The sequence below is a fragment of the Excalfactoria chinensis genome, chromosome 2 (assembly GCF_039878825.1).
Source record: "Excalfactoria chinensis isolate bCotChi1 chromosome 2, bCotChi1.hap2, whole genome shotgun sequence".
In the NCBI taxonomy this organism is placed as follows: domain Eukaryota; kingdom Metazoa; phylum Chordata; class Aves; order Galliformes; family Phasianidae; genus Excalfactoria; species Excalfactoria chinensis.
In genome coordinates this window covers 32,416,091-32,440,683 of record NC_092826.1, presented here as the reverse complement: position 1 = coordinate 32,440,683, position 24,593 = coordinate 32,416,091, and the positions used below count along the sequence as shown (strand labels likewise).

The 24,593-nt window shown below is 39.7% G+C and overlaps 2 protein-coding genes across 4 annotated transcripts in view; one reads left to right on the top strand and one right to left on the bottom strand.

The window, feature by feature from the left end:
- Positions 1 to 1,449: 1,449 nt before the first annotated feature.
- COPS5 (COP9 signalosome subunit 5) lies at positions 1,450 to 12,984 on the bottom strand. The gene is made up of 8 exons (XM_072328438.1): positions 12,723 to 12,984; positions 12,381 to 12,615; positions 9,821 to 9,949; positions 8,586 to 8,651; positions 7,131 to 7,216; positions 3,489 to 3,600; positions 2,777 to 2,925; positions 1,450 to 2,198 (listed from the first exon to the last, which is right to left on the bottom strand). The coding sequence occupies exons 1-8, from the start codon at positions 12,875 to 12,877 to the stop codon at positions 2,114 to 2,116; spliced, it is 1,017 nt and encodes a 338-aa protein (XP_072184539.1). The 5' UTR covers positions 12,878 to 12,984; the 3' UTR covers positions 1,450 to 2,113.
- Positions 12,985 to 13,099: 115 nt separating this feature from the next.
- The window catches only part of CSPP1 (centrosome and spindle pole associated protein 1), a 46,034-nt gene continuing 34,540 nt past the window's right edge, over positions 13,100 to 24,593 (top strand). For 2 of the 3 annotated variants that reach the window (XM_072328437.1, XM_072328435.1), the window contains exons 1-8: positions 13,566 to 13,715; positions 16,686 to 16,789; positions 17,951 to 18,047; positions 19,061 to 19,161; positions 19,869 to 19,892; positions 22,050 to 22,130; positions 23,005 to 23,106; positions 23,929 to 24,374. In XM_072328437.1, the coding sequence (XP_072184538.1) occupies positions 13,697 to 13,715; positions 16,686 to 16,789; positions 17,951 to 18,047; positions 19,061 to 19,161; positions 19,869 to 19,892; positions 22,050 to 22,130; positions 23,005 to 23,106; positions 23,929 to 24,374 (974 nt within the window). In that variant the 5' untranslated portion in view covers positions 13,566 to 13,696. Of the gene's footprint in view, positions 13,239 to 13,565; positions 13,716 to 16,685; positions 16,790 to 17,950; positions 18,048 to 19,060; positions 19,162 to 19,868; positions 19,893 to 22,049; positions 22,131 to 23,004; positions 23,107 to 23,928; positions 24,375 to 24,593 lie in introns of those variants that run through there. The other variant, XM_072328436.1, reaches the window with a different exon arrangement.

Sequence of the window (24,593 nt, the reverse complement as noted above, 5' to 3'; positions counted from 1 at the left end):
CACCATCCTCACCCTATCACAAATGTTTATCAAAGGGAAGAAAACAAACAGGTTAATTAATGCCTAATTATAAGTAGTACATTTAGGACAAAGGCAGTATAAAAATGGAATGTCCAAAAACCAAACATAGTCTTAAGTTTTACCAAGACACGAGTGATAGAAGTGTGTGACTAGGCCCTGTCTATTGAATAGGAAGTTTAATTAGGAGGAAGTTTTTCACTCAGAGGGTGGTGACGCACTGGAACAGGTTGCCCAAGGAGGTTGTGGATGCCCCATCCCTGGAGGCATTCAAGGCCAGGCTGGATGTGGCTCTGGGCAGCCTGGTCTGGTGGTTGTTGACCTTGCACATAGCAGCGGGGTTGGAACCAGATGATCATTGTGGCCCTTTTCAACCCAGGCCACTCTATGATTCTATTTGATCTGAAATGGTGTATGCAATCTGCTGCTGAAGGCCAAGAAACTGAGCGTCCCTTGTAAAAACAGAAGAGACACTGGAAGGAGATTCCCAGAACACAGTACAGGCTGGCACTGAACAGAGATGTACCCAGTGTGCAATGCTACTGCAGTATTGATATCAAATGCTTTATGAATCAAGGAATAGCTCTTCCAGCCTGATGTGAATGCGAGGCAAATGAGTACTTAATAACTCGCATGTTGCTCAAAACCAAAAGAAGACAAAAGTTAGCCGTTTCATTTGCTTTTGTATTGTGCTTGCTCTTGCCATTTTCAGGAAAATGAACAGCTTTGAAAACTAAAATGCCACATCATCTTTCTCCCACCTCCCACCACCACTGTTGTGTAGGAAGAAACAAAACTGTCCTCCCATCTAATCCTGACTAGCTCCGATTTTAAGTATTTTTCCTGAACTGCTGGATGCTGCTGCTTTAAAACTCTTGATGAATTTCTGCTTGAGGGTATCTGTGTTTCCTTGCTGAATGATGTTTCCATTGTGTAACTTGCATCTTAGCTTCAAACACACTGGAATCCGTTTGAATGAAAAGCCCCAAATGAGTAATAGCTATTACAATTTCCAGACCAAAACAAAAACAAAACCCACATCAAGGCATAGTTAAGGCTGAAAAGGAATATTAGTTACTTAAGGTATAAAGCATAATGGCATATTGTATAAAGCATGTTATAAATTATCCCAAAAGTAAACATTCCAAAAAACCCAGGAAACTCAGGATTAAGGATAAAAACTTAAAAGAAATCCAAACATCTTGAATTATTGAAATGCAGTATGAAAGCCTCCAAAACAAACTTACATCAGCCGTGCAGTGGCACCAAGTTATAAGGCAACAACGATGATTAATGCATTTCAGTATCTGTGGCCCTAAATGAGGCTAACTCATATTTCACAGATACTGTTTTTTTCATTAGGTTCCTTTGCAGGCAACAAGTGACCATGACAAGCAATAGGAAACAAGCAGGAGAAAAGTAACACTGTATGAGTCTCATGTTAGTTTCACAGTTCCACTGTTTATAGTTTGAATACCTAGAAATGTAAAAGATTCATCTGAACTGTGAAGCTAGGACTAGAATATTGCCATCAGAGCGTGAAGAAACCAATTCTGGCTGGATCAAGCCAGTAACAGTGCCATTACATTTAATAACTTGTTAAAAGATAAACAAATGGCATTAAAATGTTAAACATAGAAACAGGGATATGAGATCCCAACTTCTTATACTGCATAGTTCACCTATCCAGTCTAAGTGGACAGAACGCTTCTATGGAACAATAAGAAAAACAGGTAATAAATGTTTGCCAAAAAATTCAACCCCGAGAACACTTGTTCATTTTTAACATTGTTTTATTACAATTAGGTACTAGAGATAAATAATTCAGACCAAAATCCAGTAAGTCACATTTATTTTCCTTTTGGAGCAATTCTCAAAACTGGTTGTTGTGTTTTATGGTAAAGAACAAAAAGTCACATTACATTTCAGAATGTTTTGTTCTTTAAAGCCGGTCGGACAGGTTGGAAATATTAAAGTACTACAATTTAAATGAATAATTTTCCACTTCAGATCCCTTTCCCAAACTGAACAAGTCCAAGTGAAAGAAACCATAACTTTTTCTGCTTTGGAGATTCATATCAGCTAGCGATGCACTTCAAGCTATATTAATTTGATTAAAAAGTTTATCCTTAATAACCTGAGACATCAATCCATGTATAGCTTCTATGGTGGTCTTGCAGCTGAAAAACAAGCATAAATTCAATGTTGGCTAAAGACCGAACTAAACTGTCATTTTATTTAAAGATATTCAGCTGTTTTGGAAGTTCAGGGTGCCCATAACCCCATGAATCTTCACAACTGTCCAGAAAAGAAAAGTCACACACCACAATTCAGCCATTGTTGCCAATAGCTTTGAATACAAACTGATGGGATCTAGACACACAAAGACCAATTCCAGGGAACTTGGTTAGTAATTTAGGGCATCTTATGTTAATGACAGAAAACGAGCTCTAGTCTTCTGAACAACAACAAAATCCCCAACAGTCCAGGGGAAGAGAGCTACCACCTTTTACCAATGCTTGAAGGTTCTCACCCTTCTCCACCCTATCCCAACCTCAACAGTTCTTCATTTTTAAATGGAAGTGTTACACAAGTGTTTCTTAAACTTGCAAAAATAACTGGTCATATCTGGAGCCTCTCATTCCTATCCATAGCCTTCCAGGATATGATTTTATTGGTTAGTTACTACTAAGAACTTGATAATTGAAGTTTAAAACTAACACTTTTCAGGGATGAATGCATGCATGCATTGTCTTACCTGTCTCTTGTAGCTTTAGCAAGTTTGTCCTCTGATTTCTTATCGTGAGTCTCTAAACCCAGCATAAAACTGCCCCGTCCAAGCTGAGCTTCTGACTGTTCTAATTTTTCAGACAAATCAAAGACTTGGCCAGTGGTGTAGTCAGCATTCTTAGGAGAAAGAAAGCAATTACCTTTCTGAGTTCTAAGCTACGAATTCAAACATTTATACAGAAAAATAAATGAGCAACGTCTAAAAGAGTCTGTAGTACTACACATTTCAGCCTCTATCTGCAATTTATTTACTACAGAACACAACTGCTACATGAGTGATGGCTGACAAAACAGAATCTCTACATCTGAGAAACACTCAATACTTAAGAACTGAAACAGGTACTCTTTTATTATTTTCCAACGACTCCTAAGTAATGAAAGCAAGGAAGTGCAAGTAAAACTGCTCGTTTTGGCTAAGAGAGAATGTTTCAAACTGGCTTCTGCAGAAGGGAGGTTTAGATGCTGCTGTCCCCCCAAAGGCCTACCTCCCATACATCTTGCAACCTCATTTCAACAGTTCCACATGTTAGGTATTTACAGATAAAAACAGCAGTAGAAATGTTTGCTTATTCAATGCATTACCTCAAGACATCCTATTTATTGCAGTGCTGTAAAGGCATATATGGGTAAAAGATGTTTAAGACAGACGTATGCACGCAATAGCATATTATGGTACTTACAGTAAGCAAACTAGAAGAGCTGAGAGTGTTCACCCAGTACTTGTTCCACAGAAGCTCAAGCAATTTACGATCCAAAGATGATTTAAAGTAAGAGACTTCTAATGCATAATACCTTTAAAAACAAATATGCACACAATAAAATTCCATACAAGTATATCTTGTTTGGGTCTAACACCCAAATCACATCCATCTGAAAAAGTCTTTATTAGTGGCAAATGTCTTCAGAAATTCAAAGTATTAAACAATAAAAAAAAGTTACTTTCACTTCCAACTCTTAACTCTACAAGATGTTTTGTAAGTATCGCACGATACTACGATACTATTTCATATAAAGCCTTAAGAAAAGTTTCCACAATCCCTACACATACTGCTGTTTTATTTAAGAGACTGCAAATGTTTCTGTTAATTTTGTAGAGCTTGTTGTACACTGCAATAAGGAGGATCCAGGGAACCACAGGCCTGATCTCCATGCTGGGCAAGGTTATGGAGCGGATCATCTTGAGGGAGGTCATACAGCATGAGCAGGACAAATGGGGAATCAGAGCTAGCCAGCATGGGTTCATCAAGTGCAGGTCCTGCTTGTCCAACCTGATCTCCTATGAGTGATCTGCCTGTTGAATGAGGGAAAGGCTGCTAATGTAGTCTAGCTAGACTTCAGCAAAGCCTTCTACGCTGTTTCCTGCAGTATTCTCCTGTAGAAGGTGGCAGCCCATGGCTTAGGCACACTCTTCTGGGTAAAGAACTGGCTGGAAGGCCAGGTCCAGAGAGTGATGGTGAATGGAGCTAAATCCAGCTGGCGACTGGTCACAAATGGTGTTGCTGGGGGTCAGTACTAGGGCCAGTCCTGTTCAATATCTTTACCAGTGACCTGGATGAGGGCATTGAGTGCACCCTCAGTAAGCCTACAGATAACACAAGCTGGCAGGAAGTGTTGATCTGCCTAGGGGTAGGAAGGTCCTACAGAGAGATCTGGACAAGCTGGATAACTGGGCTGAAGCCAATGGGATGAGGTTCAACAAGACCAAGTGCTGGGTCCTGCACTTTGGCCACAAAAACCCCAGGCAGTGCTACAGCCTTGGGGTAGTGACTGGAAAACTCTGTAGAGGAAATGGACCTGGGGGTATTGGACAATGCATAGCTGAACATCAGTCAGGAATGTGCCCAGGTGGCCAAGGCCAATGGCATCCTGGCTAGTACCAGAAATAGAGTTGCTAGCAGGAGCAGGGAAGCTCGTCCCTCTGTACTCAGCACTACAAGAAAGATACTGAGGTGCTGGAGTGTGCTCAGAGAAAGGTAACAAAGCTGGTGAGGGGTTTGCAGCACAAGCCTTATGAGGAATGGTAGGAGGAACTGGGATTGTTTAGTCTGGAGAAGAGGTGGCTCAGGGGAGACCTTACTGCTCTCTACAACTACCTAAAGAGAAGTTGTGGTGAGGTGGAGGTCAGCCTCTTCTCCCATCGAACTAGTGATAGGACTAGAGGGAACGGCCTCAAGCTGTGCCAGGGGAGATTCATGTTGGACATTAGGAAATACTTCCTCTCCAAAAGAGTGGTCAGGCACTGGAATGGGCTGCCCAGGGAGGCTGTGGATCCACTGACCCTGGAGGTGTTCAAGAAGTGCTAAGATGTTGTACTGAGGGACATTGTTTAGTGCAACTATCGGTGATAGGATGGTTGGACTAGGTGATCTTGGAGGTCTTTTCCAACCCTGGTGATTCTATGCCCCTTCAATACTGTAATTTTTTAATAGCAGATCACTAATTTTGCATATCTTGCATCTAATTCAATTAGGAACATTCGATAGCAGTAAATGTTACTGATGGACAAATAATTTTGTTATACCATACTTGTTTTTAAAGTCAGACTTTACTGGTACTATGCAATTCATAAGACCAGACAAAGTAGACAGAAAGCTGAGCTCCATGTAGATGAATTACAGCAACATTCTAGTTACGCTAGATTTTATTTTGATCAGTAAACTCTCCAGCAGGCTATCAGTAAACCTATCATTGCTTAATTTCTATGCAAAGTTACTGTTACTATGAAACAACTAGTAGCGACTAGACTACCAAATAGAGAGGACCATCATTCAAGTTGGCTACATTTTAAATCCATAGAGCAACTACCCATTCTATTGAGAGGAAGCCATCATTCTAATCTTTTGCAATCAGTAGTTCAGCAGTGCGCCAAAATTCCAGTTTTAATTCCATCTTTTTCCCCAACTGTTGTTCCTTTCTAGGGAAGACTGATAAGTATTTTCTTTGGATGGCAAGAAATAGCTTGTATGATTAGCCAGCTTCCTGAGATGAAGATTATGATGGTAAATATTAAGCACTGCCAACTTAAAGAAAAAACCCAACAGTAAACCCCAAATAAATGAACTCTCCCAAACTGACCACTTCAAATAAAGAAAGATAAAACACAGCTTCCACTCATATGTTAATATATTAGTTTATGGGCAGTGTCCATACAAGAACTATTCTGAAATGCCAGAATAAAGACTAAAAAGATTTCTGCGTAGCTACTGTTCTGGAATTTTCTCAGTTTGGATAGGAAAATCAATTCTTAATTGTAATAACTTCTTCATCTCTTGAGAGTCTGACTCTGCATGCAGCTATAAATGTACTACAAATAGATATCCATGCACCAAAACCATGGAAAAAAAAAGAGGCAATGGCCTACACCATATCCATGAACCTACACGGTGTCAGTGAGATCTCAGAAGTTTTCTGTACACAGTCCCTTAAACTGTAGGGCTCGTCAAACACTTGAAGACGGAATCAAAACCAGCATGGAAGGAGCAATCCCATCTTTCTCTTGCTGATCCCTGGAGGCACTCAAGGCCAGGCTGAATGGGGCCTCGAGCAGCCTGATCTAGTGGGTGGCAACTCTGCCTGTGGGTGCTGGAGCTGGATGGTCTTTAACATCCCTTCCAACCCAAGCTACTCTATGATTCTTCCCAAATACTGCATCTCCATCACCTGCCTCTACCTTCTACTCCACCTTAGCTTAACCAGCAAGAACATATGTACTGCTGCAAATTGCATCAGATCAGGGGACTGACCTGGCAAAACAAATGCCTTTCCAAGTAAGTACATGTATGTATGAAGTGAGGAACAAGTGACGGGGTGAGAGGAGAATGGTTAAAATTAAACTGCCTTTAACATTCATGGAAATCATACTAGCACAAGAAAAAAAGCAGTAATTCTTCCTGTAGCTGATGTTATCCTTTGAAGCAGCTCCACTTCACCAAGGAGAGAAGCAATATGATTGAAAACCTGCAGCCACATTAACAGTGACACAGTATAAAGGTAAGCACCACAGTTGCTGTTACTGAGAAGAGCAGCCCTGCTGCTAAATCTACATCTGACTTTGTACTCCTTGCTCTAAGAAGGCACCACTCCTTATAAGTTAAACAACTGTAAGCTCTTTCAAACAGGTTAAAAGAAACCTCATCTTTAAAACTGTTCCCCTGTAGAAGATCTTCTGAAAAAGGACACGCTTTTCCACAAAATCAACAGTACTAATGCAACAAATAATGCCATGATTTGAAACACCAAGAAATGCAGTCTTTGGTGAATGACTAGGCTAAATACAAAAACTGAGAACTCATGCTGCAGTTAGTAATTTTTATGTTACTTACTGTTTACAATGAACACCAAAGTCTTCTATTTTATTAAGTGGAATAGTTTGGTATTCAGAAGGACCTTCATCCGGAGGTTTGTACCCCTACAATTAAACAAAGAAAGGGCAAAGATGACACAGTATATCTGGGACTTTTAAGGAATGAATAAGCTCTTGACTTCACAAAAACTGTGATTTATGCAAAGAAAGACACTTCCGTAAGGAAGATGACATTTCCCCCACTAGACTGAAATTTGGAATTTTCTTGCATCTCAGGCTTACATTTTGCTTTACTACAAGTCTTTATGTTTGCAGGTCTGTCAAAAAGCATTAGAAGCGAACAGAGTGACAAGTCAGGATTGGATCTTTTAATGGGTCATAGTAGTAAAGAGCTTCTAATGCAAGACTTCTTTTTCTATACTGAGAAATGATTTTGGCCCTTTTTGGAGGGAAGACAGAAGGTAAGAGAAGTGGGAGGAAACATGCTCGCCTTGCATATGCCCTAGAGATACATAAAACTGAAGCTATTTATTTGTCTAAGATGCTGCCCTTCACAGCTATTGACTAGGCAAGAGCTACTTGCAAAACGATCCAAGGACTCCCTACAAATACCCATCCAATGTGCATTTTCTACACAGGATTTGGTTTTCAGGTGCAGGATTCTTCTACCTGCTGAAAATATGGCATTTATGAAATGCTTTTGCCAACACAGGTGAATATTCTTCTGAAACACAAATTGCTCCAAGTTGAGCTTTTGTATATTTTTCAGCTCTAAAATAATGTTGAATGTAAACAGGAATGTCCCATAAACATTCTTGCTGATTACAGTTTTACTAAATGACAGATGAATGTTCTTGGTAAGTCAATGATAACTGGGAATTAAACTTCCAATTATACTTAAACTTTATTAGGTGGAAATAAAAGAGCACAACTTTATGTGAACCAACTTTATGTGTCAGAAGTATAACCATAAGACTGCATGTGGAGGTCCAGATCGTCAATATTGTGGTGAATCCTCAGTTTTTAGCCTAACCCTTCCATGTTAATTCACCTCTTTTTTAGAGTTGTTGAGTTTTTTTTTTGGGAGATTCATAGTGTTTACCTGAAAGAGGTAATTACAGAGTGTTTCAGATGCTTCAATGAAAAGCAGATTACAACATATGAGATCAAATCTTACTAGTATGTTAGGTCTAAAAAAATGTTAGAAAAAAGTTAAGATAAATGCATTAATGAATGACAGGAAAGCTCCCTTATCTAGAGAGTCTATTTAAGACTGACAAAAATCTATTCAAAACATACTAGAAGTCAACTTTTCTAAATGTACTCAATATTCACACAATAACAAGTATAGCATCAAGTCATTATGAGTGCGCAGTGATACAGCGAAGCAGATAAAACTGCACTAATGTTTAGCACCAATCAATTACTTAAAGAGAGGTTATTAATTACACTACATGTAATTTTAAGCTTTTACCTTAGGATATGTCCTAAATGCACCGAGATTCACTTTTCCTGCAGATATTGTTCTTGTTGGATCAATCTGTAAATAATACAGGTAATGCTTCATATGTAACATTTAATGAATTATTACAATTAATAGTGATCATAGTTCAGAAACATATTGGTGCAAATTCTATTCATTTAGTCATAAACAGTACTTTTTTGGTTGACATCCATTTGGTTGACATCCATGACTCTATCAATTAAAGAACAATAGCTTTCTAGGGACCATATTGCAAATCCATTTCAGCACTTTCCCAAATACTTAAAAAGAAACTGCACTTAGAGCAAGCAACAATCAGAATAAAAGTCCACATTTTAATCTCACAACACAGCACAATCTTACTAAAGCTAAGACAGATACTGTGACCTGCTGTACTTGGGTGGAATAGAGAGAAGAATTGCAAAGGAATCTCCTTGAGAACAAACTGATGTTCTGCCTCATTTTAAGAGAAAGAAAAGAGAAAGGAATAAATGAAAACAGAGAGAAGTCCTAAAGGAAATGTTCTGAATCTGTTTAATTGTCATAACATGGGGAAACTCATACAGTAGAAATACTTCTAGGGTGATTTATCCTTATCTAATGGAATGCTAACGCTACCTATATTCCTTCTTTCTGACTAATTTCAGTCTTTTATCATTTATTTCCTTCAGCAGCAACAGTTGCACAAGTTGTACTTAATGGTTTATTTTGATTTAAAATATGATCTGCAGCCTGAAATGGCCCAAACACTTTCTTCAGATTTTTTCTTCAAAGACTTTCTAGAATCTTCTACTTTAGACCATGCCACTCATTTCAACTAAATGGCACTTCAGGTTCAAAGCAACAGAACGGTGTGAACATAATCTACTCATTCCTTCAGAACAAGCAACAGAGAATAAAACCAGATTTCTGTTGCACTGCAAGAGGATGAATATGGATTGCTAATGCATTTTTCGCACAAGTACCAACTTCAAACTATGAACAGCATAGAGATTTGTACAGCACAGCATCCTCTGGAGCAATGAAGCAAAAATGGCCTCAATGAACAAGACTACCAGTTTGACCTGCACATGCCCAGCAATGCAAAAGCAACAATAACAATTTAAGATTTACATCTAGCACTTCCATCCTGCAAAATACACGTTAATAGGGTGTTAATGGACAAAAATCTAGGAGTTACTTCCCTCTCAACATAATGTGCTGTGCAGCCATCAGACAGTACTTACCACCACTGCTACAAAGGGTTCTTGAAATTGCTGATTAAGCATCTGAGTACTGACATCGATCCCAGAGAGCCAGCAGCCGTAGCCGGGGTGACTGTGGTACCAGCCAATTGCATTTTCTAGACGACCAACCTAACAGCAGTGAAGGAAAACAAATCCAGTGATGATCCTCATTCGTAAAGCATGAGCTGCCCTCTACTGGGCCTTCCAGCACACTACAACGCAGCAAGAGGATAAAGAGAACATACACAGCCTGCATGCTAACTTTAAATGTTCAACATGCACTTTATTTTGCTTACCTACCTTCCAGAAACCGTAAGATCTGTAGTATTAGCTATTAGAGCCACTACCTCCAAACAAATAACTCCAAGGACCTAATGACAACAACTTCAATGACAGCTGAAGTACAGAAGAGTCTCCACAGGGTGAGATTAAGAAAGGCCGGACTTTTCAGTGTAGGATTTTTTTAGAGTGGAAATGATAGCAGTATGTATAAACAGATATAATGTATAGTAAGCCAGTAGGGAACGAACACCATTTAGTACAGTAACACACTTCAGAGGAATCCAGTGAGGTCAATGGTATGTTTAAAGAAATACAAACTTGAACATTTTTGTATACCAGAAGTGTCAGAATGCATTGCCACAGTACACAGTACGCTGTGAAAGACAAAAGGTTTTTTGGCTCAAAGAAAACCATAAAAGAAGTTTCCAAATGATACTCTGGGCTATCTCTGCAAGTGCCCCACACAAACAAACATAAACAATCAAAAACCAAGGTTCATCATGGTGAATAAACACCCACCGCACCTAGTTTATTGTAACTGACCAAGAACTGTGTATTGACTGATCAATACTGAGTGAAAGGATTTATGTACAGCCTACACAGCAGTGTGTTCAATGCATTCAGCTGCTTGGTTTCGCCAAATACTGAGCATGCCAGGAAGGTTAAATCTGGAAACTATTAAGAGAGACAGAACACACTATTTACTGAACTGAACATTTGAGTCATTGAAACAAATAACATTGTTCTTTTAACTATTTAATTATCAGATCCTTCCTATGGATGAGCACTGCAACATTAGCTTCTGTAGAGCACTTATGCAGAGGGTTACTATCAACATGTAATCTACCATTAATGTACTACGTTAAATAGATTACTTTGAAATTTTCTCATAAAGAAGCGTGATAAATTATTAAAAAAGAAAAACAACTTACAAAAAACCCACCACAGGCCTTAGAACATCCTTTGGGCTGTATTTACTCTCTTCTGAAGTCATGATCCAACCTAATTTATTTAAATGTCCTTAAACCCACAGAAAGCTGTGACACCTCTCCAAAATAACCCAAATAGTTATTTATCTACACTGTTAAAGGCGTATGTTTGGTGGCCCTGCTAGGCAGGGGGGTTGGAACTACATGATCCTTGAGGTCCCTTCCAACCCGGGTCATTCTGTGATTCTGTGATTCTGTGTGACTCTCTAACTTCAGCTGATTTAAAATACTTTAAGGATTAATGACAAATCAAAGGGTAAACTGGGCCTCAAACTATTTGAGTTTGGACAGTCTGAGGGATTTCAGTGCTTATTTGCAGTGTAAGAGTGCCATGTGTTGGCAGCAGCAAGCCAGCAAGTGCTCATATGCCATGCTGGCTTCTGCATCAGCCACAGAGCAGATTCATATTTCACAGCACACAGCTGTACGGATTGGAAGGGACTTCTGGGGATAACCATCTAGCCCAACCCCTCTGCTAAAAGCAGGTTCTATATAGTGGGTCACACAGGAAAACATCAGGCAGGTTCTGAATATCTTCAGAGGAGATTCCACAACCCCTCTGGGCAGCTTGTTCCAGGGCGCCATCACTCTTATGATAAAGTTCTTCCTCCTGTTTGTATGGAACTTCCTGTGTTGCAGATTTTTTTTGTTGCTTCTTGTTCTGATGCTGCATAACACTGAAAAGAATCTGTCTGTGTCCACTTGGCTCCTACATTTTAGATATTTATAAACAGTAACGAGATCCCTGTCTTCTCCAGGCTGAACAGTCCCAGCTCTCTCAGCCCATCCTCATGCAGGAGATGCTCCAGGACCCTCATATCTTAGTGGCGCTCTGCAGGACTCTCTCTAGAAGCTCCCTGCCTTTCTTGAATGGAGGAGCCCAGAACTGGACAGAATACTTCAGCTGTGGCATTATTGGGGCAGAGAGGGAGGACCACCCTCCTTGACCCACTGGTTGTGTTCTTTTTAATGCACCCCAGGATCTCACGGGCCTTCTTGGCCACAAGGGCACACTGCTGGCTCGTGGCCAACCCTCTGTCCACCAGGACACCCAGGCCCTTCTCTGCAGAGCTCCTCTCCAGCAGGTCACCCCCTAACCTGTATTCCTCCCCAGGTGCAGGACCCTACACTTGCCCTTGTTGAAGCTCATCAGTTTCCTCTCTGCCCAACTCACCAATTACATTTCTGCTACCTTTCTGCAAGTGAGAATTTTACTGCACTTTCAGACTTTAGGACTTCCGAAGGCAAGAAGTTAAGAGTAATGCCATATCCCCCTCACTGCTGCATACCTGCTTGGCGTTCTCGATGTAGGCGGCCATGTACTCGTAGGCGGCCGCCTGCGCGTTGACGCGGGTCTCGGTGCCCTCCACCGGCAGAGCGAAGCTGTCCATGATGATCATGGTCTCCCCGTCTACCTTGCCCAGCATCAGCCCCATCACCTCCAGGTTGCCCCCCGAGCGGGCGTGCATCACCATCTTCAGCAGGGCCAGCGCCGAGATCTTGCAGTACTTGAAGTAATGGTGGCTGTAGCGGGACAGAGGCCGAGGAGGCGCTCAGGGCCTCGCCTCGCCTCGCCTCAACCCCCGGCCCCGCCGCCCGCTCGCCCGCCCGCCCCACGGCCCCGCTCTCACTCCTTAGTCCAGGGTTTGGCCGCCAGGATCTCCTGCTGCTGCTTGCGGTCGTACTTGTAGATCTCGTCGATGCTTTGCGCCTCCTGCATGTTGTTGGCCAGCTCCCACGTCTTCTGCGCCATCCCGCTCCCGGACGAGCCGCTCGCCGCCGCCATCGCGCCCGGCCCGACCCGGTCCGCCGAACTCCCCCCCCCGCAGTCGCACCGGCCCCAGCCAGGCCGCGACTCCCTGGGCGGAACGGGGAGGTGGTGCGGTCCGCGCAGGCCCGGGGAAGGCGGTCCTCCGCTCCCAGCGGGCGGTGGAGAAGCAGCCGGGCCGGGTCCTCCGCAGCGACAGGGGGCGCTAGCGGGAAAGCCCTCCGGGCCGACAGAAAGCCGCCCGCCGGCTTCCGGGGAGGTGGCAACTGGCGCGGGAGGCGGACGGGGCAGCGAGTGCCGGTGAGCGGTGGTGCGGTTGGGTCGGTGCTCGGCGGTGTTTCGCTTCGTTTTGCCCCATTCCCGGCTCCGCAGAGCGGAGGTCGAGTGTCCGCCCCGGGCTGCGAGCGGAGCGGGCGACTTCGCTGTCTTCCGCGGGGCTAAGAGGCGGGGAACGGGATAGGCCCGGGAGACGGTGCGGGGAGTGGGGAACGGGGTCGCGGCGCCGGGCCCGGCCGGGCCTCTGTGTGCCCTGTGGGGGCGGTGGGGCGTTCCGGCGGGAGCCGCTTGTTGTACGGCCGTTGCCTGACAACGGGGTAGCGCTGCTGTGAGGGGCCGGGCCCGCCGCCCCGCCCCGCTCCGGGAGCGGCCTGAGGAGGCGGAGGGGCGCTGGGGCCGCCCGCGTTGGGAAGGGCTTCGCTTTTGGAGAAATAAATACGATCCGTCCCTGAAGGCTTCCTCAAATTAATTAGGTTTGGGGCCTGAGGAGGTGGTCTGCAAACGTAGATGAAGTCCTCGGGTGAGAGGAAATGACTCAGAGCTCATTGGCTCGGTGTTTTGATGGATGGCTGCCTTCACGGTTAGGAAAAGTCACGCTGTTTTAGTTAGAGTTCGTTAATTGGGGGTGTACCTGTAAGTGCAATTGCTGAACGTGACATGTAGGAGCTTCTTGAAGCGCTTCACTCCCCTGCCACCCTTGCTACAGTCTCCGTGGAGGAGAATTGCCATCTGTCGGGTTTCCTGGATATTTAGGATTATGATAGCACAGCTCACGGTCTGTCTGATCACACGTGCTGATTTTAGATCCTATGCATCGCTTCCTTGAAGAAATACAAGGGAAAGGGTAAAAAGGAATGCACTGAATGTGTTCCCTGAGGTAACGAAAGAGATGCACAGTGCCCTTTCCAGTATACCGACCACGTATACAAATAGCTGGTTCGAGTGTCTCGAGAATGGAGACATGCATTATTCATTGTGTTTGGGTCCAGTGTCTCTATCTCTGGCATGAGAGCATGGCTTTTTCTCTGTGCTTTCTGTTGCCTGCTGTATGTGATTAAGGTGAAGTCTATCTGGCTTTGTGTTTTTTCGGTTGCTTTTATGATAAGTTCCATTTAAAAAGCGATAGGTTATGACAAAAAGTTAAACATTCTTTAAGCATTAGAATATATGAAATGTGTACATTTGAGGGCTTTTTCCAGCAGTGGCTGAACGATTAGTAAGTTTAATTTAATTTGAGTGAAACTGTGCCTAGGGCGTGCAAATACAAGCTTTAACATAGGGCTGAAGAAAGAACTGACGGATCTTTGCTGTCAAAAATAGATGATACTTTTAATAACATTTACAACAAACTTTATTTTGAATCCCTCGATGCACATGTTGTTTATACCTTGTAATTCTGGAGACCTGGGGATTATTGCTAGTTTTTCCAGTGCTTACCACATGATACACTCCTGCTCTCCACAGGGTGCCCACTGAGTGCCCACTCCAAGCCTGCTTTAGAACCTGCTGCCATCACTAGGGATGATTGCAAGGGTAACTCACGCCATTCATTCTGACACATTGCTAAGCCAACAGCGTACTGTTTTATTTAGCATTGAAGGTTTTTATGGTGACAGTTGAATCCGGACAGCAGTATAATACGCCATTTTCTCTTGTCTCATAAAGCTTGCAGTCCTTCATGCAGGAATTTTCCCTGCTGTGGGTGCTGCACTGTGTAGCTGATGCCACCAATTTTTTAAGTTGATAACGATGACAGGTTATTTTATCCACTCCGAACAGGCTTTTCATTATTTTTATGTAATGTTAATAGGCTCAACGAAACACATTGGTGCCTGAAATCTTATAGATACCTTTGATCTGTTATCACCGTGCAAAAGTAATGAGATTAAAGCTTTAGCACAAATCAGATGGGGAATTTATTTTTGGAACTGATTGTCCCGTGTTACCACTAGGGCTTGCAAATAGGATGTCCTAGTTCTGCCTCCTTGGTAACAATATCAGAGTTCATACTTTGAATCCAATAAAGCACTCAAATAAGACACAGAGCTTCAAGAAGATGTACTCCTTAAGTTCAACTAACTGCATATTAACTTATTTACCTGCTGCAGTTTTGACATTATTTCTCTTGATTTTGATTTTCATAGTAAGCATTAATCATATTCTCTCTGAACACAGTTATGTTTTCCTGTTTAATATCTTATTTTCCTGGGCTTTGCGTGTTATTCCTGGTTGTTCTATTTTTATTTTTTTAATTTCTTTGATGTTTCACCTGAAATTATTTAATATGTTCCTACTGTGGACTTAATATAATCTTATATATAAGTATATATATGTGTGTGTGTGTGTATATATATATACATATATATACACACACACATATATTATATATACATATATATACACACACACACATATATAATATATATAATATATATATTATATATATATAATATATATATAATATATACGTATATATAATATATATGTATGTGTGTGTATATATGTATATATAATATATATGTATGTGTGTGTATATATATGTATATATAATATATATGTATGTGTGTGTGTATATATTATATATACGTATATACGTATATACGTACACACATATATGTATATATATGCACACACATTATATATATATATACTTATATATAAGTATATATATAGTGTGTATATATATGTGTATATATATGTAGTGTATATATATATAAAAAGTATATACTTGTATATAAGTATAATTGTATATAATATAATTATACTTAATATAATCTTTAGCAGGATGGTGAGCTAGCCTTATTTAAACTGCTGTACAGTCTGCACTTAGAACCTGGATAGGATGGGATTGATGAAAGCCTTGACAAGCAGTTGTGTTGCTGAAGTTCTGGCGTTAGCATCTGAGTGATTTAAGGATCTTGATTTTCTTCTTGTTTCATTCTTCCTATAATAGTAGAATATATAACATAGGATTGTTTTATCCATCAGCATGGTTTCACATGACTTTCTTCAGTGGAGTTGGTGGAAATGTTGAGATTAGGATAGGTGGGCTTAGTATGCAGTGACTCTTTTCCTTCTTTTTTCCCCCCATGGTTATGCAATATGCAGCTTTTCAGCATTTCTAGTTCTGGTAAGACTACCCAAACTGGCTATGAGAAACCTGAGGATGTGCCCTGACTTTGGTACTGTTCCTTTGTCATTAATTTAATTCACTTTTAATTTTTATTATGAAATCATCTAGTGGCAGCAGTGTACAATAGATTGCACCACAGTGATGCTAACATTCCAGCTTTCTAGGGCTTTCAGCTACATAGGCAAGATGCACAGCTAATGGAGGAGGCAATCAGCTGTTCCTGCATGTCTGATTAAAGGCAACCTGCCTGGTATCCATGGTAGTACCATAATTGCAAGATGGTAGCTATTCCTGTTGCTTCTGCTATTTTGTTGATACAAAAAGTAACAGTATGCTGTCCAATTCCTATGCATATTTTCTGTTGTGTTTTTTTCCTGTATTCTGATACAAATGTTTTTTTTTTTTCCTGCAACTTAGAAATGATGGCGGAAGATTTAGAAAAGTTTATTGAAGATCAGAAGGCAAAGTTGGCACAAGATAAGGCAGAGCTTGGAAATGACCCACCTTACATGGAAATAAGGGTAAGAGTGTTAAATATCTTCTCTGAAAACACCTTAGCTTACTTTTACTAAACTTTTAAAACTGCTTGCATTGCTGAAACATATATATACTAATGATTTATCTAGTCCAACCCATTTCTACCATAGATACTTCTTATTTGTACTTTGGTAGATCTTTTTATAAGCTGTTTGCCACCAAGCATACACAGTAACATTTGTATTTTCCAATTAGGGAACTGCTCTATGCCCACTCCAAGAGAGTGGGTGGTGGGATGGGGATAGAAGGTAAAAAATAGTTTTGACATTTCTGATAAGGAAATTACATAATAGAAAAGGCCAATTACTTAGTCCAGTCAGCTCAACAAAATCTATTCTTATAATGATTATCCTACTAGAAAGCATAGTACCTAACTCTAAAGCTGTACATCTTTTTTAATTTGCAGATCACCTTAGGTATTTTTTTATCAAGAAGCTAACATCTAAATCATTTAGCTATTGTAATTCTCAGGGAGCTTGGATTAGGTCCTTAGTTTAAAAGAAAAAATAAAGGAGGGTGGGCATACCCCCAGACAGCTTAAGCTTTTAAATGCAGTTATAATGTTTCATTCCTGGTTTTGTTTTGGTAGGTTATTGGAATTTCTTTCCCTTTACGTGGGTAATGTAAATATTTTTACACCTCTCAAGAAAATTAGTTCTTACAGAGTCCTTGGGCTGTTTGTGTTTTTTATATCCACTGCACAAAATCAAGTTAAAGAGGAGGAGAATGTTTCCAGCCTGTAGCTTGATAAAGTCTGAAGGTGTATGTTGAAAGTATAGTTACAGGGGTCAGGTACTTTCATTTTGCCCTGAAATGCCTTGAAGTTCTTTCATGGTTTCAAGCAGAGTGCAGTTGTACAACTGTTCAACTCACACAGAAAACAGCGGTGATGCATGTAAGCTATGAAACCACGTGGAAGTATAGTTGAAATGGCTTATGACATGAAACTTACTGAGCTAACTTCCGTGTCATGGAGGAGAAGCTACTTTCCTGATAGTAGCAGTGAAATTTATAACCTGTTCCATGTACTAAAAACCTTACTTTCAGTCTCCTTTCTTAAGTGCTGGTAGTTCTATTAATGATATTGTTGAGATATTTCTTTCTAATGATGCAAACTTCTGTGGTTTGGTTTGTTTGTTTTTCAGAATAAGGACTCAGAGAAGCTTTCTGAGACTGGCAAAATGTTCATCGCCATGTCTAAAGAAAACATACCTCCAAACAGTCAACAGAACTGTCCTTTAGGTATAGTGCATATTTTTGCGTCTTCTGGCTTTTAGTACTTGATTCCCTTTGAGAATTTTTGGAAAGCAATTACTGCTTTGGATTTTTAATTAAAGCATTAGTTGAGGTGTGTACTGAATCTTTATTCTATCAAGTATCTTGGTGCTGTGTGGAATTTTTTGTGATTAGGTTTGGGGTTTTTTCCTCTGGGATTTGAATAAGGAAGATACGCAAAATACTTTTTTCCTTTCTTTTTTCCCCAGAAGTAATGTTATTTTAAAAAAGCAAGACAAAAAATTGCTTAGTTTTCAGTAGATGATCGGTGTTTTCCTGTTATTTGAGGTACTGGCAGCAAAAACTTAGGAAGTCCATCTTTCATCTGAACAGCCAACTTCACAGCACTGTGTTTTAAGAAGGCAGCCTTTACAAGACTAGACAGTAATTCTTGAACTAAATGAGTTTTGAGTCTGGTCAATAAAACTGTACGGCTCACTGAAGTGGATAGAAAACTTAAATATGATTATTATCTGGTCTGATTCCTTCTAATTGTGTGGTAGCTGATGTGGATTTCACATGTTTCATGCTAAATGAGCAGCTTACTGCTTTCTAGTTTAGAATGTTTTATCTTGTGTGGTTAGCAGTGCCTAACATATCAGTAATTCATAGAGTAACATGTGAAAGAAGAGGGATTTCCTTTGAAACATTTGTTAAAAGAAACAGTTCAAAATAACCTAAATATTATAGTTGATATTCTTTTAATTTAGTCTTTTATTTCAGTGGGGAGAGAAGAACGCAAGGACTAGAAGAAAAATGATGTCCCCCAAACAATGAATTTTTCTAGCACGCTTTCCACCCAAGTAATCACGCAGAGAAAGTGGTTTTTCATTTCAGTTGTCTTGTACTTGCTGCTTGCATCAGTCTTTTTGTTTTGTTTTGCCGTGTCTGATTAAAATCCAGGTGTAGGCTTTACAGTATGTGCTTTGTATTGATTTCAAATGGTAGAATAATAATGTTTATCAGAGTTAAACTTTCAGGTGACTACGGCTGGAGTTTACCTCTTGGAGAAGAATATGAACGGAAAAAGCATAAACTAAAAGAGGAACTTCGACAAGATTATAGGCGATATCTTTCTCAGGTAGTGGTTCTTGTCTGGTTGTCCGACTTTAAGGAGTCTTTTACAGTGAGTCATTTTAATTGAATAAAACAGAATAGGATTTGTGGAAAATCTGTGATAAGAAAGCATTTCTTATGAATGATGGCTGGTTTCAAAGACCTTTTGAATAAAAGTGGTTTCAAAATGTCACCACTGGGAAGGGTTTTATATTTTAGTCTTTAGGATACGTTTTAGATCTCCTTGCCATTTAGAATCTACTAGTACTCTAAATTCCTATATTTGTCTCTTTACTGCTTTCTTATTACTTAAGAATTTAAATGTCACACGCTTCTAAAATAGAATCCTTAAGTTCTTATTTATTCTGCAGTCTGTAATTCCTCTAAGTAGCGTGACTCCACTTCCTGGCTTCTTTTTAGTTTAGAAATGAAAGAACTTCCACGCTCTGCTTAGCAGGATTTATTATCTGCAACTGTAATAATTTTAAATGGAAATGGTATGTATGAAGTGTTATAATCTTGGCAGTGTTCTGTATCCCTTATAATGTATCAGATCTCACTAACAAAAAAAAATCAGAAAGCAAATAATTTCCATTAGGAAATGCCGATTGGTGCCTTTAGTTCTTAGGATGGAGTAATGGATTGGCTATAAGAAAAAAATCACTCCTTGCAAAGTGAAATGTTTTTGAATCGAAGACGTTCTTTTGAATAGTATTTTTTCCCCGATTTTAGGGTATTTCACAGGCAAAAAGAAAGGTAGGGTGCCTGCAATATCTTTTTGTTCCTTTTTTTTCCCTATTCAATGAGTAGCTTTTTGCTTTGTTTTTTGAATTAAAGAAATCATTACTTTTTTTTTGTGCTTTGTGTATTTGTTTGTGCTGTAGTGATTAGTTGTGATTAATTGCATTGCTTGTATTGCGCAGAATGGTTGCTTATTTATTATCTTCCATTATTATGATTTAAAAGCATTTACCGATTTCTGTTTTCCTTTGCATTTGCTATTGTAACTGCCTAATGCTGACTGTACAGAAGTTGGTTGATTTTAGTAGACATTTGCTTCAAGTCATACGCTAGATAGATGTTAAGTATGTGTATCTGAACTTGTAATAAAGGAGGTATGAAATAGTGAGCACTTAAAATTATAAATGCTCTTGGGATTACTCATCAGTGGTGCTTTAGAGAGCATTGGAGCCAATCAGCAGGGAGTGGTTCAGAATATGTGAAAAACAACCAGAGGCCCATCTTTATGAGCTGCCTTCAGTTGTAGCAATTCTGCTAAATGTCATGACGCAGCCGTGCATAATTGTTAACTTCCATGTTTTTAATGTTGTGTATCCAGGTTTTTCAGATTAAGCAACTTCGGTAAAGGACCAGAAGGTAGCATGGTAGAAAATCAATGGCTGTTGTTTTTTGGGCTATGGATAACTTGCATGTGAAACAAAGTAACTACATTAAGCCTGCACTAGAATTCCTGAATAACAACGGCAAAGCAGAATTAACTGGCTTCTTAACCTCTAATTGAAATGACGTGCATATAATTGTTGCTTCTTGTTTAATCTGAAACTTCAGAAGTTCGAGTATTGTATGCAGACTTGATCAGTTTAATAATTCCCCCCAAAGCACCTGAATAATGAAATTGTTGAGTCTTTTAGTATTATGTCACCAACTGAATTCTGTTTCTTACAAATTTAGATGTGCAGGCTTTTCAGTTATGTTATATTAAGCTTGTAAAGCCTGAGAAAGATTATATGTAATATTATAATATTAATATCTATATATTTTATTTATATATATAATATTTATTATTTTATATTTTATTTATATATATATATATATTTTTTTTTTTTTTTTCCCTAGGAAAAATAGTTTAGTTCTTCATATTAGTATAGTTGTCTCAGTGTATGAATATTTGTATGGTGCTTAAATCATTTACTGTGTAGTTGTGGAATGTAAGTCATAATGGCATGGTTTTGTACCAGAGCATGCAGAGCTCTTATCTGCTTACTCTAAGCTTTTAAGCTAACTTACAGCATAGATAAATAGAAGGAAGATTCCATTCTAGTAAAATACCGTATTTATAGCAATACCATTAATTCCCCGCATCAGTCCAGAGCATGGAAATAAGTGAGCTTTTTAAAAAATGTATTCAAGTTCATAAAAGGTAATTTGATTGACTGAGAATGATCTGAGGATGCTTTTAGTAAAGGAGTGATGTGTGATGAGACTACTAGACCTTGAGTCTCAGGGTGTGTTCCAGCGTTGCTTGATGTTAGGCTGGAAGGGCTGATGTTTTGACTAACTCTACAGCCCAGTTCCTGTGTTGTGACCTGGAGAGCTGGGCTAAACAACATCATTGTGTTTTCAGCTGGAAGCTCATTAAGAGAGTAACTCTTGTTCCACAAGGAATGACAAGTTTCGGTGGTTGTTATCAGGAAAAGTTGGTGATGGCTGTTATAGAGAACAGATAGTACTAAAGACTGGTGACTAGCATTAGGATGGGTTCCATTTGTTTAAATAAGACAGAGACCAAGCAACGTCTTGGAAAAATCTTCCAGTGCTTATAATTTTACAAAAGAATTGAGTATTTTCTTATTTTTTAGTATGATGATCTTTTGATACACAGAGACTAAATAGTCCTTGAAGTAGTGTAAGGGAAAGTGCACTTAACACTTTCAAATATAAACTTAAAGCTTGGAGTTAACAAAGCCCTTCTCTTTCCATATTTCTTGATTTCACTTCATCTGTTCTGAGAAAATCCCATATCTTCAGTGTGTGATGGCTATCATCAGTATTTGTTTCACTGAACTGATGAGATACATTTCAGCAACTACAATCCTAGCAGCTATTTCACAAGTGAGATTGGGTATTTTGAAGTATAGTGGATTATGTTTTCTTTCTTTCTTGCTATTGTAGAAAAATTACCTGACTACAGGTGAAGTAGATCCTTATACTCAGGGATTATCTCTTCCTATTGATGAGAGAAGGTCTGCCAAGGTGAGTGCCTGGAGAAAATTCAACGGTGTATAGCTTGAAAATGAACTCTTGCTCTGTGTTTGTGGCTGTGCAGTCACTGTGAGTTGGCGCGTGACTTCTGCTATGAAATGTGTTGCTTCTGTTCTTGCTGTGCTTATTCATTCTTTCTGCTTTCTTTCTTCTTTTGTCCTGATGATAATGTTTGGGCTTACAAGGAACCACATGAGGCCTCAAACAAATGAAAACCATTATGGAAAAGCCCCAAATTCTAAAATATATTAGTGTGAAAATGAAGGGAGGCAACAAGAGTGAAATGCGTGGGCAAGGGGAAGTGTTTATTTGTGCCAGATTAAGTTGGCTTCAGGTTCTTGGAAACAATGAAAAATATTTTTGATTAATTCTGTGGAAAATAGAGATATCTGAACTTGGGGTTTATTTATTTGGGGTGGAGGTTATAGCAGTTTGACATTCAGTTGAGATTTTACATAGAAGTGTGTTGTATTCTCTTTATCCTTTTACGTACTGCTACTGTAGAAACTAAAAGCTGCCAGAAGGTGTCCTGCTGTGCCCTGCTAAAATAGTCAACCTCCCTGCAGATAATGCTTAGAGGGTAACACTTGCATTTTTGTTATCTGTACTAGGTAAAATATGTTGTCACCCAGCATACTGATGTTTCTGCTGGGTGTTTTACTAGCTTTTAACCTGTTAAGGATGATGTTAGTTTCTCAGCTGAGGAGAATACCCCTCTGGCAGACTTCACAGCTGTCTGCAGTTTCTGCAGGCTTGATGGTGCCCTGCAAAAGCATCTATCCAGTCTTGGATAAGGTGAAGAGATTTAAGTTAAAAGCTACTACTCAAAATGCAAAATTGATTCACTTCTCAATGCCTGTTTTAGGAGAAACTGCGTCTTGAAAGAAACAAGGACTACAATCAGTATCTCAGGGATAAAGAAGAATGGAATGAGAAGCTAAGGAAGTTAGCAAAGAGAAGCACAGAGGTAATTCACTTTTACTGAAGCTGATAGGAAAGAGAACATAAATGATCTTGTTGGTTATATTCATCCTTGACTAAAATATGCAAAGTAAGACAAAAGGAGCAAATAATGTGTTTTACTTAGGATGCATTTTCATGGATGTATCTACTGAGTCCTGATTACGAACCATATGGCAAAGTACGGTTCTTGGTTTTTATTTCTGTTGTGTCTGTGTGGTAGAAGAACACTTTCACTCTTCTCTGACTCTGAAACTGGTCTCCACATCATTCTTGGTGGTAGAAGTAGTGGCTAAACAAACTGTCTCACTGGACGTATTGAGCACCACACAGTGCTCCTCTGCTTTTCCTTAGTCTGTGTTCGGTCCAGGAGAAAGCAGGACAGGTGCTGTCCAGTATTTGATACTACGCAGTTGTAAGTTAAAGTAATGTCTTTACTCTTGAATATGGACTGAGCATGTACGTGATAGATCTCGGATTCTGAGCTGAAGCCTTTCATTTAATGTGTTGATGTGTTTCAGTGCTGGTGACAATTTCCCATGTAGAGGTTCTTAGCAGCTATGAATTTGCCACCATTGCCTTATTCACCTGACAATTTCAAACAGCTGCCCAAATTTTCTTGGTGTGAAATTTGGAGAGAAAGGGATCAGACTTAATACATTAGTCTCCCATGTTTCCCTCTTAATTACTCAAAATCTCAGGTGAAGGGCCTGTAAAGATACAGTTGTTCTTTTCCTCAGTCAGGTTTTGAATGAAAACTTGCTTTTGTATTCCTTGCATGTGGTCTGCTTATATTCAGATTTTTAAATATTTTTTTCCCATTAAACAGCATCAGATGGACAGGAATAAAAAACCTATTGCTGTTACCAGGCTCCAGCCTGAATTACATACAGATGTAGAGTCCTGTAGTACAGCTGCAGAACCTCTCAGGAAAGATGCCTTTACTTCCACAGAAGGTTATGAAGAGCTGCTAAATAAGCGACGGCTGGAAGAAGACAGGTACCATAGACTAGATGATGAAATTGAATTCAGAAGTCGACTATTAAATAAAAGACTTGATGAAGATTTGGATGTTCCCAGTAGAAGACATCGGGGATTTGCGAACCAGTCTCTAATTCCTATTAGAAGGTATCACAGACTTGATGAGGATCGTGACTTTGATCGAAGATACTACAGAATGGACTGTGATCCCGAGATAGGTGAAGAATTAGATCCCAGATTTAGATGTGAAAGTGCTTATGAGAGAAAACCTCCCCGGCTTTATTATTCTGAAAGGTATCTTTAACTCTATTTTCTGCTTTATTTCTGTGGTGCTTGTTAACAGCCTTGGTCTGCTCTCAATGCAATTTGTTGCCTGGTATTTTTTTGTCCTTTGGAAGGAGCTCCACTTCATCTTTTACAAACTGCAATTGATCTTTCTTCAAGAAATAAAATCTGACAGTTCAGCTTCTGAAGGTCTCACATTTTTCTTAACACGTTTTAGATGTGGTCAAC